General features: G+C 49.4%; 1 protein-coding gene across 1 annotated transcript in view; it reads right to left on the minus strand.

Moving 5' to 3' along the window:
* Nucleotides 1-14,690, minus strand: part of TMEM178B (transmembrane protein 178B) — a 323,541-nt gene that overhangs the window by 218,325 nt on the left and 90,526 nt on the right. Inside the window, exon 2 of the mRNA XM_019749862.3 lies at nt 2,750-2,863. Within this exon, the coding sequence (XP_019605421.1) occupies nt 2,750-2,863 (114 nt within the window). The remainder of the gene's footprint in view (nt 1-2,749; nt 2,864-14,690) is intronic.

A 14,690-nucleotide genomic window follows, 5' to 3' on the forward strand; every position in this document is an offset into this window, starting at 1 on the left:
TTCCCACATCAATGGTCGATGGCCACATGCAAATGCCTGATGAAAATGTATAACCTAAGTTTAACCAAAGTCCACAATATTTGCCAGAAGTTGCTTTAGGGAAAAAAAGAATCAAATTCCTTTCCTTTGGCAAAAATTACCTATGGTCACATTATAAAATGATAACCAATCCACTATCAAATGAATTTATTTGATCCCATTTATAATATTAAAGAATACAGGAGTCTCAAGTAATCAGTCTGATTTTTTTTTTTAATTTCCAAAGTGTGATCATAGGAGTTTGCTAATCTTTGATAGCTCCTACTTTATTCCAAAGGGGGCTTATGTGCCCACCTACCACCTAACGCTATCAATATCTGACCTTTGAAAATTAAAACTGACACTTACTGAGCTACCCCATTATGGCAACATGGCCCATTACACCAACTTCAGATGAGACAGATGCTTACCTGCCCTCTGGCTAAAGACAGTCAGCTGTCACTGATGCGAGGAATGGCACGTGATCTGTGCCTGCTTCCCAGCCCACTGGGGCACTCAGGAAAAGAGGGAGATGACCTTCACACGGAGGGGCAGCCTCCCCTTCAACAAGCTGCCCAAACCCTTTGCAAATGTTCATCACTGAGATGGCTTTGGTCGGTCAAGAACAGATCCATGAGCACCCAATTCACGGCTTATGCTGTGCCCTGGTTTTCACAGAAACCAACAGCACTACAGCTTGGGAAGGAGGGCCCTCGAGACACCGGGGCTCGAGACAATTGCACAGACCTTAGCACTAGCCTTCTCTCTCTGTCTTTGTCGACGCCATGTAACGTATTTTCAGAGATGCTGCGATGAGTAATCTATTTGAACTCCAGACGTCTACTGTGCATACTGCCAAAAGTCCTACCAGCTTTCCTTTCAAGTGTATCTGTACAATTGACACTAAAATAATTCTTGCTCAAACACTTTCACCAAATCTCAGTGGCTTGAAGTAATTTTACCATACTGTAATCACGACACCGCCTTGTAATTATTGGCTTGTGAACGTCCACTCTCTCCCCACCCCCCTCCTCCACCTCCAGATGGTTGCTCCTGGAAAGCCCTCCGTGCGGCCTTATTATCCACTCCGTGCCTGGTACACAGAGAAACTTGATAACTTTGGTTGAATTGAGTGAATTTGAATTGAAGTTTCTGCGTCGGTCACTTCTTCCTTCTCAGGTTCCATGATAATCGCCATGACCCCCAAAATGTAAGTGATATGTAAGTGGTTATTCAACAAGGCTTACCAGGTACCTTGAAAATCCCTTCTGGGCTTCTATAACTGACTACCCCAGGCCAATGCGTTGTGAGAAACAAGCAGTCATGGTCAGGTATTTACAGAGCTGGCTCCTTCCACGTCCACCTCCCCAAAGGCAATTAAAAGCCCTGATTATTAGGATCTCTGAGGCCAATCTCACATTAGGATTAAATGAGTGTGTGGCGTGCTTCGCTCAGTGGCTAGATCATAGGAACAGTCTTTGAACACGTGCTCTCTGTGCCCACGTTCTAGTTAGCGTCTCCAGGAATGATAAACCCTGTAGAGGCAACCACTGGAGTAATGCCTTCCCCTCGGCTGACACCTACCCTGTCATCTGGGGCCAGTGACATTTAGTAGCAATCATCCAGACCCCCGGCCACAGTCTTTTTCCTGAAACCAACAAATGATGGCTCTGTTTTGTTTAATTTTACTTGTCTCTCTCACCCCCCATCCCCCACACCAAGCTACGGCTGTTAGATTAAAGCCAGACCAAAAAGTGGAAGACATCCTGTAGGCCCCAGGCAAGCAGAAGATCACTAGGCAACAATAAAGAGAAGATGTGTTCAGCCTTCTTCAAAGTTTACCATCCTTTTTATCAAGAAACAATAAAACACCCTCCTTCACATATCAATAAACTGAATCTTAACCTTCAGACATGCGAAAAAAGCCAGAAGAGGAGAGAAATGACAAATGGAACAGAGGCAGCCTGGAGCTTACGAAGAGGAAGAATGTGTTTGCGTGGAGGTGAGCTTCCCTGACACAGACAAGCAGTGCAACACCCCATGGAGCAGAGGAGGAAAAATAGCTGACAGTTTGCTCGTTATATCACCCTCCCACCATAACTGAAGTCTCTGAGGATCCCTGACCAAGACCTTCCCCAACCGACAGAAGCCAATATTCTTTGCTGAGCAACTGCATGTGAACCAGGGTCCCAAAGCCTATCATTCTGGGGGAAACAGAAACTGGGAAGTTGAGGACCAGAACCTACCCCGTCGTGACCCCACCCAGAGGCAAATTCCCATTTCGGTGCATGCAGCCTCCAGCCACCAGCCGGTCTCACCCTGTACAAAGGGTGACACGAGGGATTTACAAGTTGCCACAATAATACTCCAAGCACCTTGGAGACGCGCTGGAGTGAAACTGCAGGAGTTGGTTCGGTCAGGTAGGTGATCTCTTAAGTGCCAAGTAGGGTAGCGAAGCAAGATCGCTGGCCATTGTCTGGTAGTTTTTTGTTGGTTTGTTTTCATTTGAGAAGCAAACTCCTCAAATCTATAATGCGATCAAAACTAACCGAGGCAATTCTGAGCCACAGATATTGACCCTTTAAGGAACGCCTGCCATGTCCCCAGATAGTCCACAGGCCTCAAAAAGAAGAGCACCCATCCATCTATCCAGACCGAGCGGCTGACGGGCACCCAAACCCCCGTGCCTTCCGCAGGCCAGAGCCAAAGAAAGAAAGTCGGGTGTACTTACGCAGGGCGTGCCACTCATCCTGACGTATGGTCTTTGTGATGTTGAAAGTGAGGTTCCTGGGGATGGTGGCGGAGGAGTAGTGGTATTTGATGTACGTGCATCGTTCGATTTCTCCTGGCAAAGAAGGACAGGAAACCAAATATTAATGAGGCAGCAACCATGTGTGGGGGCAGTCTCTGCGATCCATTTTTCTGTCCTGGGAAAAGGGACTGGTTTTATATCGAGCCTGGTGACACCTACAGTTTATATAAGGCAGTACCTTTGACTTCAAAAGAGCGGGCAATAGCACTAAAATCAAACACCGTCGTTTAGGATAGAAAAACACATCTCTGGCATCCTTCAGAGGTGGGCAGGGCCACAGTGGAGGCTGACAGCCACTTGCTAAGAAGGCAGTTCCTATGTTTGTTTAATCTTAAGAAAATCAATGTTCAGGTCAAGGGAGGAAGTTTGACATGGAAGGACATGAACAGGTTTGTAGCCACGGAACCAACATAGAGCAGGCTGCAGCTTTAATGACGTCATTTGTGCTTGTAGCACAGGCTGACTTGTGGCCTGCCGAGCTAACCCATCCCCCCAACCCCACCTCTGCACACAAAGCACTCAGATCAAGCTGGGTCTCTCGGAACCAGTCTCCTCTCGGGGAGAGGAGCCCCTTCACATACTCCACACCTGGTCCGATGGGACCTTTAGCGCTGAGTTGTTCTTAATCAATGCATGCTTTGTTCATCAAATTACCGAAATAGTCCTAGATCTTAGAGCCAAGGTTCGCAGAGTGCGGTTCTAGAGACCACAGCATCAGCATCCTGGGAACTTGCTAGAAATACAATTGCCTAGGTCTAACCTCAAGACCTACTGAATCAGAAACACGGAGGTCGAGCCTGCAGTCTCAAGTTCAGTAAGTCCTCCAGGTGATTCTGTCGCACACTTAAGTGTGAGAAGCACTGCCTTCAAGAGTCTAACGGAATCGCCAATGTATTAATTCATAAATCCACCATGTTTGCAAATTCCCACAGGAAGGCATGATTAGGAGTTCTTGCCTTGTCATTTTTGGTCCCTGCAGGCATTTCTGTTGACGCGTGCTTATCTGGGAGATATTAAAAGTCAGTTTCAGGGCATTGTGCAGAGTCGGGAAAGGAGTGATTTCTAAAGCTTGGGGGTGGGGGGGGCTGTTAAAATTTGGTTTTGCACTTGAATGGATTTTGATGGTAATCCATTTTGCACTCCACTGATTTTCAATTTATAAGTGGTGGCACCTGACTGAATTGTTGGACCCCCGGGCTCCCTGTCAGCAGGGAACCTGGCAATTGGTGGAGTACAGTAATTTAGACAGCGCCTCTCCTGACACCAGTGCCTTACTGCAGATCACATCCGGACAACTGCCCAATGCCAGTTACCGGCAGGCACCCCTCCAATGGGACAGACGCTGTGCGAAGAGGCAAAGTTTGGGGAAAGCATAACGTACTCTTTTCCTTTTGTCTTTAATTTTTCAACTCCTCTGCCTCTGTCCCCTTAGCCTACGAAGGTCCTGAGTCTCTTGCATGCCCCCAGCGTGCCCCTGACCACATCCCACCCTGTCTTCCTTCTTCCCTAACTTAATTCCCTAACTACTTCTGGAAAAAGTAGTCAACCAAAAGCCTCCATGTCCTCAACACACACTCACACCTCAAACCCACACACTCCAGTTTCCATTGCGAGCATGACCTCCCATCCAGCCGACATCACCATAAACCCCACACTCATCCCCTCTTTGTGGGGCGTCTCCTCCCCGACATCCAACTCTCACCAAATTCTACCCCAGAAATGTCCCTGGTACCCAGCCTCTCCTCTCTGCCCTCGCTCCCTTTCTCTGTAGTAGTTATACGAATACAATGAGTGACCTCAAAAGACAGCCACGTGTGCGGAGGACTTACTAGGTAGGAGAGCCTTGTCAGGGCTTCGGAGACCAGAGGTGTCCAAGTTCCCTCGTGTTATGGAGCACACAGACATGTGTACGGCACCCGGGACACACAGACAGACGCAGCTGCCCAGGCTCAGCCCAGCCTCCCTGAAGGCTGAGGAGCCAACGTCCAACACATGGGACCCCATTCGTGTCCAGCACTTATCCCACTAGCAGGAACTGTGTTATGGATATTGTCCTATCTAATCCTTTATACAACCCAATCTGGTAGATGCTCTGATGACTGTCACCCCTAGTTTACAAATAACAAAATGGAGGCTCAAGAAGATTAAGCAACTTGCCCAAGGAAGTGGCAGGGACAGGATGAGAACCTAGAATTGTCTGATGGGAGTCTCCCTCCACGTGGCTGCCCTCCTCACTGCTGCTGGGAGTATGTTCCAGAAAGGAAAACGTGGTCTCTCTTGCACACAGGCTACCCCACGCCAGCTGCCTACTGCCCTCAGCCATCACACCCCCTAGGCTCCAGCCAGGTGGCTCTTCCCACCTCGCCCTGCTCTCACATCTGTGCACGACTGCCTTTCCTGCCTTTTTTCGCATGAAGCACATCTGCTCGTCCTAAGAGGACGCCCAATGGCAGCTCCTCACCAAAGCCTCCCTGCCGTCCCCAGCACCCAGCAGCAGGCGTTCACCCGGCCCCGCTCTCCTCCCCCCAGCGCGCTTGTCCTGCTGCGGCAAGCACAGCATTGGGCTGTGATTTATCTGTTTACACGCCTCACTCACCCACTAGATTATGAGTTTCTCAAGGGCAGGGACTTGTCTTACCCATTCATCTTTATCTCCCTGGTTCCCAGCACGGAGTGAGCACCAATAACATGTGCTTTGAAGAAAGGAATGAATAATCTAAGGCATCCTTTGTAAGCCACCGCGGGCAAGGGGTCCAACTGCTTCGATCATGTGCCAGGGACTGAAATAATGGAGGCAAATGAGAATGTACTGAATGAAAGGATGGGACTGTTACGGAACTCGGTGAGTCAACAGCAAACACTTCTTCCCTGTCCGGACGATGTAAGGAGAGGTGTATCCATCACAGTGAGGTAGAAGGAATGGCAAACGTACAGAACAGCCCTCACTGCACCTTGTAAATGCAATCCAAGGGGTGAACAGAGAAATCTTTGGTTTCAAAAATAAAAAAAGAAGAAGAGAGACAAAAAAGGACAGAGGATTGTAACAAGAATACTATTAGCAGCCACCTTGGATGTGTACTTTTGAGCAGGTTGTGTCCTGCATGAGGACACCTCCCAGGGATGCCAGGGTCCTGAAATCCAGCTACTGCTCTGCTTGCCAAGCTGGCACCTGGGAGTGGGGGCATGCCTGCCAGAGGGGCTGCCTCGGTCTCATTTGCACAAAGGCATCATCCAAACTAGAAGCTGCCCTCCACTCAGTAACTTCAAGATCAAACAAAACACTGCTGGACGCAGCTACAGAAACCCGAACAAGATCCCACTGGTAACAGTCAGACTGGTGTCTATCACTCATGGCTGAGAAAAGTCCCCGACTTCTTGGCTAAGATCAGGTTCTCTCAGCCTCAAAACAAACTCAACCAAGGGTCCCAGGTCCCAGGCGGGCTGCAGCCAGTTCCCTCAGCCCCAGTCCACCCGGACACTGGACACTCGGCGGCAAGAGCAAGGAGGTGACGGACAGACACGCACCTGGGGGGCGAGGGGCAGGTCAGGGAGCCTGATGGAGCCTAAGCCACAGCCCAGCCCCAATGGAGGTCTCACTATTTGCTTTGCCTCAGGGATGCAGGTATCCTGCCTTGATAGCGATTACATTTGAAGGACTCAAATGTTGCCTGAGAAGAAAGTCAAAATGTTTACCCATGTGTCAGTAGGTCCTGTCAGGGTGCTGGGCTTTTGTAAATACAGGCACCATCTGGGCACCAAACCTGTGTGCCCAGAGTGTGTGTTTCCCAATACAAACAGGTTTTCCTGCTGCGAACGGCACAGAGGGGGCACCTGGAGGGCAGCGGTGCAGCCCAAGGCCTCACCTGGGAAGAAGACCAAACCTGTCTCTCCTGACTCGAGCATCCCAGCCCAGAGTGACCTTTCCCCTCAAAAAGCCTTGGGAGGAGAGGGAATGGGGGTGAGGGACGCTTTCCACCTTCAGCCATGCTCAGCCTTCTGAGCTGGTGACTCTATCTGTATGTCAGGGTCCCAGACAGACAGAATACCCGAAGGAGTAACCAAGGAAAAGTTTCAAAAAGGGACAATTTACAAAGCTGAGCACCGGGTGTAAACAGAGCAGCAGAAGGTGGTACAGGGACCAGGGGGAGCTGGCAACAGGAGTTGGCATAACCCAGAGCTGTCACCTGAACCTGGAGAGGGTGGCTGTACGGAGAGGTGATGTGGCCATTGGCAGGGGGTCACCGCCAACCTGTGGAGAGGTGGCAGGGCACAGGCACCCAACGTCTCCCTTCTCTCACCTTCATCTCTGCCAGATCCGCCCAGCAGCTGAACCCACCTGGAAGCCAGAGGGAGGGCCAGCCTCCAGGAGCAGAGAGGAGATGCAGGCAGGAAGTGGATCCAAGGGGCAAACACAGGCATCCAGCCCGCCCCCCTTTCTTTTTCCTCTTCCTCTTATGTCTCCCTAAACACCTCATCCCGCTTTCCCTTTGTCCAGTGCTAGCACATTCCTCCTCCCCTCCACCTCTACCTCCACTTCCAAGGTCTTCAGTGGCAAAGGGAGACCCAGGGACAAGAAATAAGCAGAGACTCTTCCCATCCTTTTTCTGTTTCAGATCTTTTAAGACCCTGACAACTCTATCAAGTACTAAGTATGGACCCTGCACACAGTAAGTGCTCAAGAAATATTAGTTATTATCGATTGCTGCCCAAAGACTACTTTCTCAAAGCGGGCAAGATCACAGGAATTCAGAAAAAAATGTTAGCAACCCATGTTTACGTCATGCTATAGACATACATCTATGTCGACAGAGCATACATTTTCACACACAGTAATCCCAGAGGCTGGAAGAACCTGAGCTCAGATGGGCACTGCACAGACGATGAAACAGAGACCGACGGGGAGTGGCAGCGATACTGCACAAACGCTAAGGTCTGGATTCTGACACACTTACAATAATACCAGCAGGCAGTTTCCTCTCACGTGCATCAGCTATCAGTAACAATGGTTTCCTAAGTGCGTGTGCGAGGAGTCCATTACTCTAGAGTCATGACTATTAAGGAGGAACCTTCCCAGGCAGATGGTTTCAGAGGCAGCGCTGGGACCCACGCCCATGCCATCTATTATAAAATTCCCTTCCCTACACAGGTGCCGTAGTACTTTAAATGCTTCCATTAGAGAGTCATTCCTTCAGGTCAGATATTGTTCTCTTTGGCACCCATTTTTAAAACTCTTTTAAGTAAGTCTGAAGGGGTAGCAAAGTCACCGATACCTCGGTGTCAGTGAGACTCTGCAATCCCCTTCCTCTAGACCAAAGGGACCGTCAGGGGCAGAGGGCCCCTGGGGAAAAGAGAAGGGCAGGCAGGGTCTGGACAGCGCAAGAGGGAGGTGGAGGGTGTCCTCCAAAGCCAAACCCACACCGATTCCTGGGGCTGAGCAGAGCGGGCCAGAGGAAGAAGCAGAACAAGGGAACTCCCTCCACCCCTCACTTTAAAAGTGGAGTGACCGGTGCAGCCACTATGGAAAACAATATGGAGGTTCCTCAAAAAATTCAACTATGAAGGATTACACGAGAGAGAACATGGTTTACACATTTGAAAACAGAGCGGACGGTAATAAGTAAAAGGAATTGGTCCAGCTTAACCCTGAGGTGACTCTGAAGGGTGACATGGGCCCGTGGGGCTCAGGAGCCTCTAAGGAGGCTTCTTTCTCAGCTGCCCCACACCCTCCGTGTTCTTTTCTCCTCTTGATACTCGAGCATCCTAGAGACACAGGGATGGATGACTGGCCCACTTCTGAGAGTCGCACGTTCCTTCCATCCCGAAGCTTCTGGCAATGCCTCCCTGCAGCTGCTCTTCCCACAGCACCAACAGCAAAAGCTCAGACGCCTGGGTCTGTCCCACTGACTGTCCCACTGTGCCGGACACTCATAGTTTATCCCCTGTCATCCTCACAACAGCCCCAGGAGGTAAATATTGTAGTAACAGCCCTGTTTGACTGAAGAAAGAAAGAGTTTAGACAGATGAGGGCCCTGCCCAGAGCCACGTGGCAGCGAGGAGAAAAGCCAGTGTCTTCTGGTGTGAGCTCGGGGTTTCAGACACCACGGCTGTGATGACTCACTGCCTGGCTGAACATTTACTGGGAACAAGGACTATTTTGCAGCGCCGATGCTTTGTATTGGATAGATCTCGATACTTCCATCGATACAGGAAGAAATAAAGGGAGGGAGGGAGGGAGGGAGGGGCGTCCTCCCGTCCTGTCTGCAGCTGCTCTTCCCACAGCACCAACGGCAAAAGCTCGGACGCCTGGGTCTGTCCCACTGACTGGCCCTGGCCGCAGCCAGCTACGGCATCGCTGTGGTCACCTCACCCTGACGTCTGTCTCGCCCACTGGGCTGAGAGTTTTTAGTCATCTTTCTAGCCTGAGGCCTGTGCTCTGTGCTTAATAAATGGAGAGATTAAGCAGAAAGCCGAGGAACATAGAAAAAAATTGAAAAGCAACATTTTTTTTTAAAGAGATGAAACCAGTTAAAGCTTTACATCTTGGACTTTGTCTCCTCTTTAAAGGGCTTTTTCTCAAGAAAAGAAAAAAGCTAAAATTACATCTTAGCAGAAAGAGGAAGTAGGGAGACTTTCTTTTTAGCAAATTGGGAAAGCCAGTTATCAGATTTCTCCACGTTATTAATCTTGAATTCTTCAACTGGCCTAAAGAATAGGGGCAAAGGAAGACAGGAATTTAGGGGGTTTGAGTTTGGACATTAGAAGCAAAACTGTGTCCCTGATGAAAAGAGGAAGGAAGGAAACCAGGAATGTCCCAGGGGTTCAAGGAGGGCAGACAGGGCCCGGGGGTTCTCACAACCCCGCCCCCAAACCTCTGTCCCCAAGTGGGGCAGGACAGGGACGGGAATAGGGAGGGCACACCAAGGGCCAGCAATGTTGACGAGAGCTCTTGCTATTTAAGAAGCAACTCTTCACAAAAGCTTATTTCAAGAATCCTCCCCACCCTGCCTCCCCCCATGTCTCCTCTTTAGCACCTTCTGCTCCTTCCAGCTGCTTTGAGCCAAAGGATTTGCAAGGCTTATAGCTGCTGCAGGCCCAGCCAGAAACAGTGTTTTATTTTCTTCATACTGAGCAAAAGTGTTACCTACGTTTTTATTTTTAATGCTTTCAAATGCTTCCCATTTTGTATGCTTTGTTTTTTGGTGCTTGTGGTTTCGGCATGGCCTTTTAATGTTGTTTTGTGTGCAGTGCATAGACGGAATCCTATTTAATTTCTTTCCACTGGATGTTACAGCATGTTTGTGTTGGGGGGGGGGGGGGGCTCCAGATTCACAGACATAGAATTTCATTCTTAGGAACTCACCCACCCCACCACATTTCTGACCCCTCGTCCCATCCCCAAGCACCTCTGCTGGCTACTACTGTCACACAGCTGTTTGTAGATTAATCACATCTCAGTAGTAGAAGCTTTGAGATAGGGGAGACTGTGTTTTCCATCTTTGTACTCCCAATGACCAAAACGGTGCTTTGAGTATCGTTCTTCATTTTAATAATAGCTTATGCTCACTGAATGCTTTCAAAGTGTTAGGTACTGTACAAAGTACTTTATTACGTATTATCTCACTTAATCCTAAAAGTTTGGTCCTGTTATTATGCCCATTTCACAGATGAGGACGTAGAGGCTCCAAGAGGCTAGAGACCCACCTAACACACTCCCAAGCACCACACTACACCGCACTTGTGAAGAGAAACTGGGAAAAAATCAAGCTCTTCGCAAAGACAGAGACCCTCCAAGGTTTTCTACCTGCAACAAATAAAGCAAAACTCTTCTATCTGTAGGCGTTTCCAGAATCTAGGCTGTGCTGCTCTTATCAGAGGAAAACAGAAGGTTTGCTTCTATCGCCCACCTAATGAGCAGGAGGACGGCGCCTTGTGGCACTGGAGGACAGCTTAGACTGTCTACTGCCCCCGCATCTGACTAAGAGTCGCTGCCACATCCTTGTCCCCACCCCAGGACAGGCCACTTACCAGCAGGAGGCCTTGGGCAAGTTACTCAACCTCTCTGAGCCTCATTTCGTCATCTGCAAAATGCAGATAATAACAGTACTCACCTCATAAGCCTGCTGAGGAATTAGTGCGATAACCCAAGGAAAACGTGCTCCCGGGTAAACGTTCGATGAACGCTCACGTCACGTATCTGGGACACACCTCCCGCTCCCTCCTGTGTCACAGCCCATAAATAGTTAAAGACAGTACTCACACACACCCCTCGCCTCTCTTCTTTTCTTGCAGGGACCTGAAGACTTACAGGTTCCACACCCACAGTCACAAAACCCAGCACAACACTGGTCACCCCCTCCAGCTTCACGCTACGTGTCATAATCTCTCCCAGTGTGACAATGACCACAAGTGTTCCCTCATACAGTCAGGCCTGTAAAGCCCGCAGGACCACGAGCTCACCTGTCTGTGGGCACAGCCTGGTCACACAGAGGGGACAACGCCCTGAGTATTTCCCTCCAGTGAAGCTCTGACGCCACCACATGCTCAGGCTGCTGTGTTTTGTTTTATGGTTGTTGTTTTGTATTTTGGTTTGTTGCCTCCTGCAGGATCTCCTATTTGTTCCAACCCCCAAAGACCGTGATCCTGTCATTCCACAAATTAGCCACCAGTCCCATGCACCCCATCAGTGGCCATCCCGGTTCTCCTCCAAGTCATGACTAAAACCCCTCAACAGCGTCCAAAGGAGAACTCTGCACGCACACGCGCACACACACACACTCCCTCCCTTGTGACCAGAAATCAAACCACTGAGAGAGAGCTCTTTGGGTGGGTCCGCTCAGCATGCTGTGAATTCTCCTCCCCGATCTGCCAGCACCAGGCCCACTTCCCCACCTCCTCCACCTGCCTGCACTGTTCACGCCAACAACCCATGTAGGAACCATACCCAAAACGGGAACGAGGTCAGCCTGGCATGTCTCGTTCGGTGTCTCAGCATCACAGCCTCCTTGCTGAGCGCTCACCCTCCACCCGGTTCAGAAGCCCTGTGGACAGCTGCCCAGAACTCCCTCTTGCCAGGCTGTTCATCCGTGTTCAGAATCCCAAGGGTGTCCTCTATCAAAACTCTGGACACCCCTCCCCTACCTCCAGGCTCACAGAACCTGGATGCCACAGCTCCCCCCGACCATCAGGTCTCCCCTCAAAAACAGGACAAAGAACCTCCCAGGTTCCTCCCTGTCCTGGGTATCACCTGTGGTCAGTGCTCCAAATAAGAAATACAACTGAGGCCTCATCGCGGGGTGAGCACCACGCACCCTCATTATAACCGATGTTGACTTTCCCCAATTACCCCCCAAAGCATGGCTCGCGCTCTTCTGACTCTCACGACCAGGGTTCTTCCATTATTTCCTCAAGTGATTGATTCTTCCTTGATGCATTATTGCCGCATCTAGCAATCTTCTGCGCTAACAGACACCTCATCGTTTGTGGGAGTTATGAACTTTGTACGCTACTTTCCTCATTCCTGGATTCCGAATGCCTTGTCCCCTTTCCAGAGTCCTTTAGCATGTTTCAAACAAGACACTTTTAAATGTCCTTACATAGTAACTTCCTCAGGAAAAAGGAACTAAAGAATGAGGTGTACGCATGCTTTCCCACTCCCCGCCCACCTTTCCTGTAAGGGTTTGGCTGTCTTTTCCCCAATTTGCTCGTATATTTCCCAGCTTGAAATAGACTGTTTGAGAAAGAATGAGATGGTGAGGTACGGCTTTAAATGACCGTTTGGGGTGTCGTAAATAATCTGCTCCCTTATTCCCATCACATGTCTAACTACCTTCTAGAAAGTTCTGAGCCCTGACCTGCCACCGCCCTCACCGTGCCCCCCCGCCCCCACCCCACTACACAGACACCTACTGCAAGAGTCTGTGGCTCCGCCAGGCACAGTTTCAGCTGGCAGAGGTATCATCAATCTCCAGGCTCTGACAGACAAACGAGGCGAGAAGGAGACCAAATCTGGGTTTTCACTGGAAAACAATGAGCTCATGCTTTCTCTCTAGGGACCCAGGAAGTGGAGACAGATCTTGAGATGGGCAGACAGTGATGGAAACAGGCAGGAGTGATGAAGAATGGGAAGGAAAGAGGGAGGAAGCCAGTCTGGCACTTTTTTAATGTCACTTTTGATAAGAATCCCCGGCTCTCAGGCCAGTGGGAAGCATCCCTGTTCTTTAAATTAAGAATCCAGCATGAGGCAATTGTCTGTCCTAAAAGGGAGGGACAGTGCAAAGATACACAGAGTCAGAAATTCTTCATTCCTGCTCCTTTAGAGGAAAGAGACATGATCGTTCATAAGTCACCAGAATTGCAGACGCCAAGGCAAAGATGACACTACCTTTGTCTATCACAGCCGCTCACAGACGGGGTTCAAGATGGCAGCGGGGCAAACACTTGGGATAGTGGTTGCAATTGAGGGTCTTCCACCCACAGGTGTACATCTCCATAAGGCCAAGGCCAGCCATTTTCTATAGGCTGAACAGATAAACATGAGAGAACGCAGACAGCTGCCCAGATGTTTTCAAATAGCTGACTGCATGCTTGGTTTCAGCTAGGAAAAGAAAGGCAAATCCAAAGTACTGTGTTTTCTACTTTTCATTTGAAAAAGGAGTTATATAATGCTGATTTTCCTTTTTACCAGTTAATTCAGAGAGAGAGAGAGGAAAGATTGGGGGAAACTGGGTTGTATGTGAGAAACCAAACCCAGATAATTGATTAATTATTTTATTCTTCAATCTGTTGTATGCCTTAGCTAAAAACTGAATGGAAACTAAAGCTCACACAAAGGAAGTAGGAAGCCCAAACAGATTGTTCTTAGGTTTTTTGTTGTTGTTTTTTTTAATACCTCTACTCACTATTTCCTCTTTAAGTTACATGGCTTGGCTAGATTTGAGATGTTAATTAAGTGTTAACTTACCCTGAGTCCCTAGTGGAAATGAAATTCAAAACCAGATATGAAAATACGAATAGGGAATTATTCACTCCTGCCTGCTGTGTCCAGACACTGGGCAGGGGTTGGGGCATGGGCCCGGGGTCAGACGCTGGCTTTGAGACGCTGAGCGTGTGATTCCGGCCGAATTCATAAAGCCCCCAGGCCTCACTGTCTTCACTTTAAAGGGACGTGGTATGTATATCTACCCCCTTAGGGAGCTATGAGAATTCAGTGAATGAATGTAGGTAAGGCACTTAGCATCTGGCACACTGCAAGCTCTCCATAATTATTACTGTCATTATGTCCTCAGCCACACCATATCACCATATAGGACCAGGTTTGTTATATGTGTCAGACGCCAGGCGAGTCCTTTGAAGACATGCAGCGAGCGTGTATCTGGCACGGTTGAACAAAAGGAACAGGGATCCTGGAAGACACGCCCCCTCCTTCCTGTCTCATGCCCTTTCTCACCCATGGCTCAAGCATCTCCCTCCAACCCCAGCTCAGGGCAGGTCCACATAGTCTCCAACCTGCTACATCTGACCACCTTGCTCCTTCCTGACTCCAGGCCGAGACCACCACCCTCCATTTCCAGCCCCTCTGACACTCGTTACACCAGGAAGTTTCTTCAACACATCGCCCCCCACCATCTGTAAGACCCTCACAGACACATCAGCAGAAGCATCGCTACAATTGCACAGCACTGAGGGTAGTATGACCACCCCCACCCAGGAGAACAGTGATTTAGGACAAACCTTTGACCTGTGAGGATGACACCTGGTAGTTGAACAAGTGTCCCTACCTTAACCTGTTGAAGCACTGGTCCCAGCCAAGATGGAATTTCTTGTGTTTTAACTTTCTGGAAATGTTGCCCCACATTCCACC

The sequence above is a fragment of the Rhinolophus sinicus genome, chromosome 8 (assembly GCF_057876585.1).
Source record: "Rhinolophus sinicus isolate RSI-liver-muscle chromosome 8, RSI-T2T, whole genome shotgun sequence".
Taxonomy (NCBI): domain Eukaryota; kingdom Metazoa; phylum Chordata; class Mammalia; order Chiroptera; family Rhinolophidae; genus Rhinolophus; species Rhinolophus sinicus.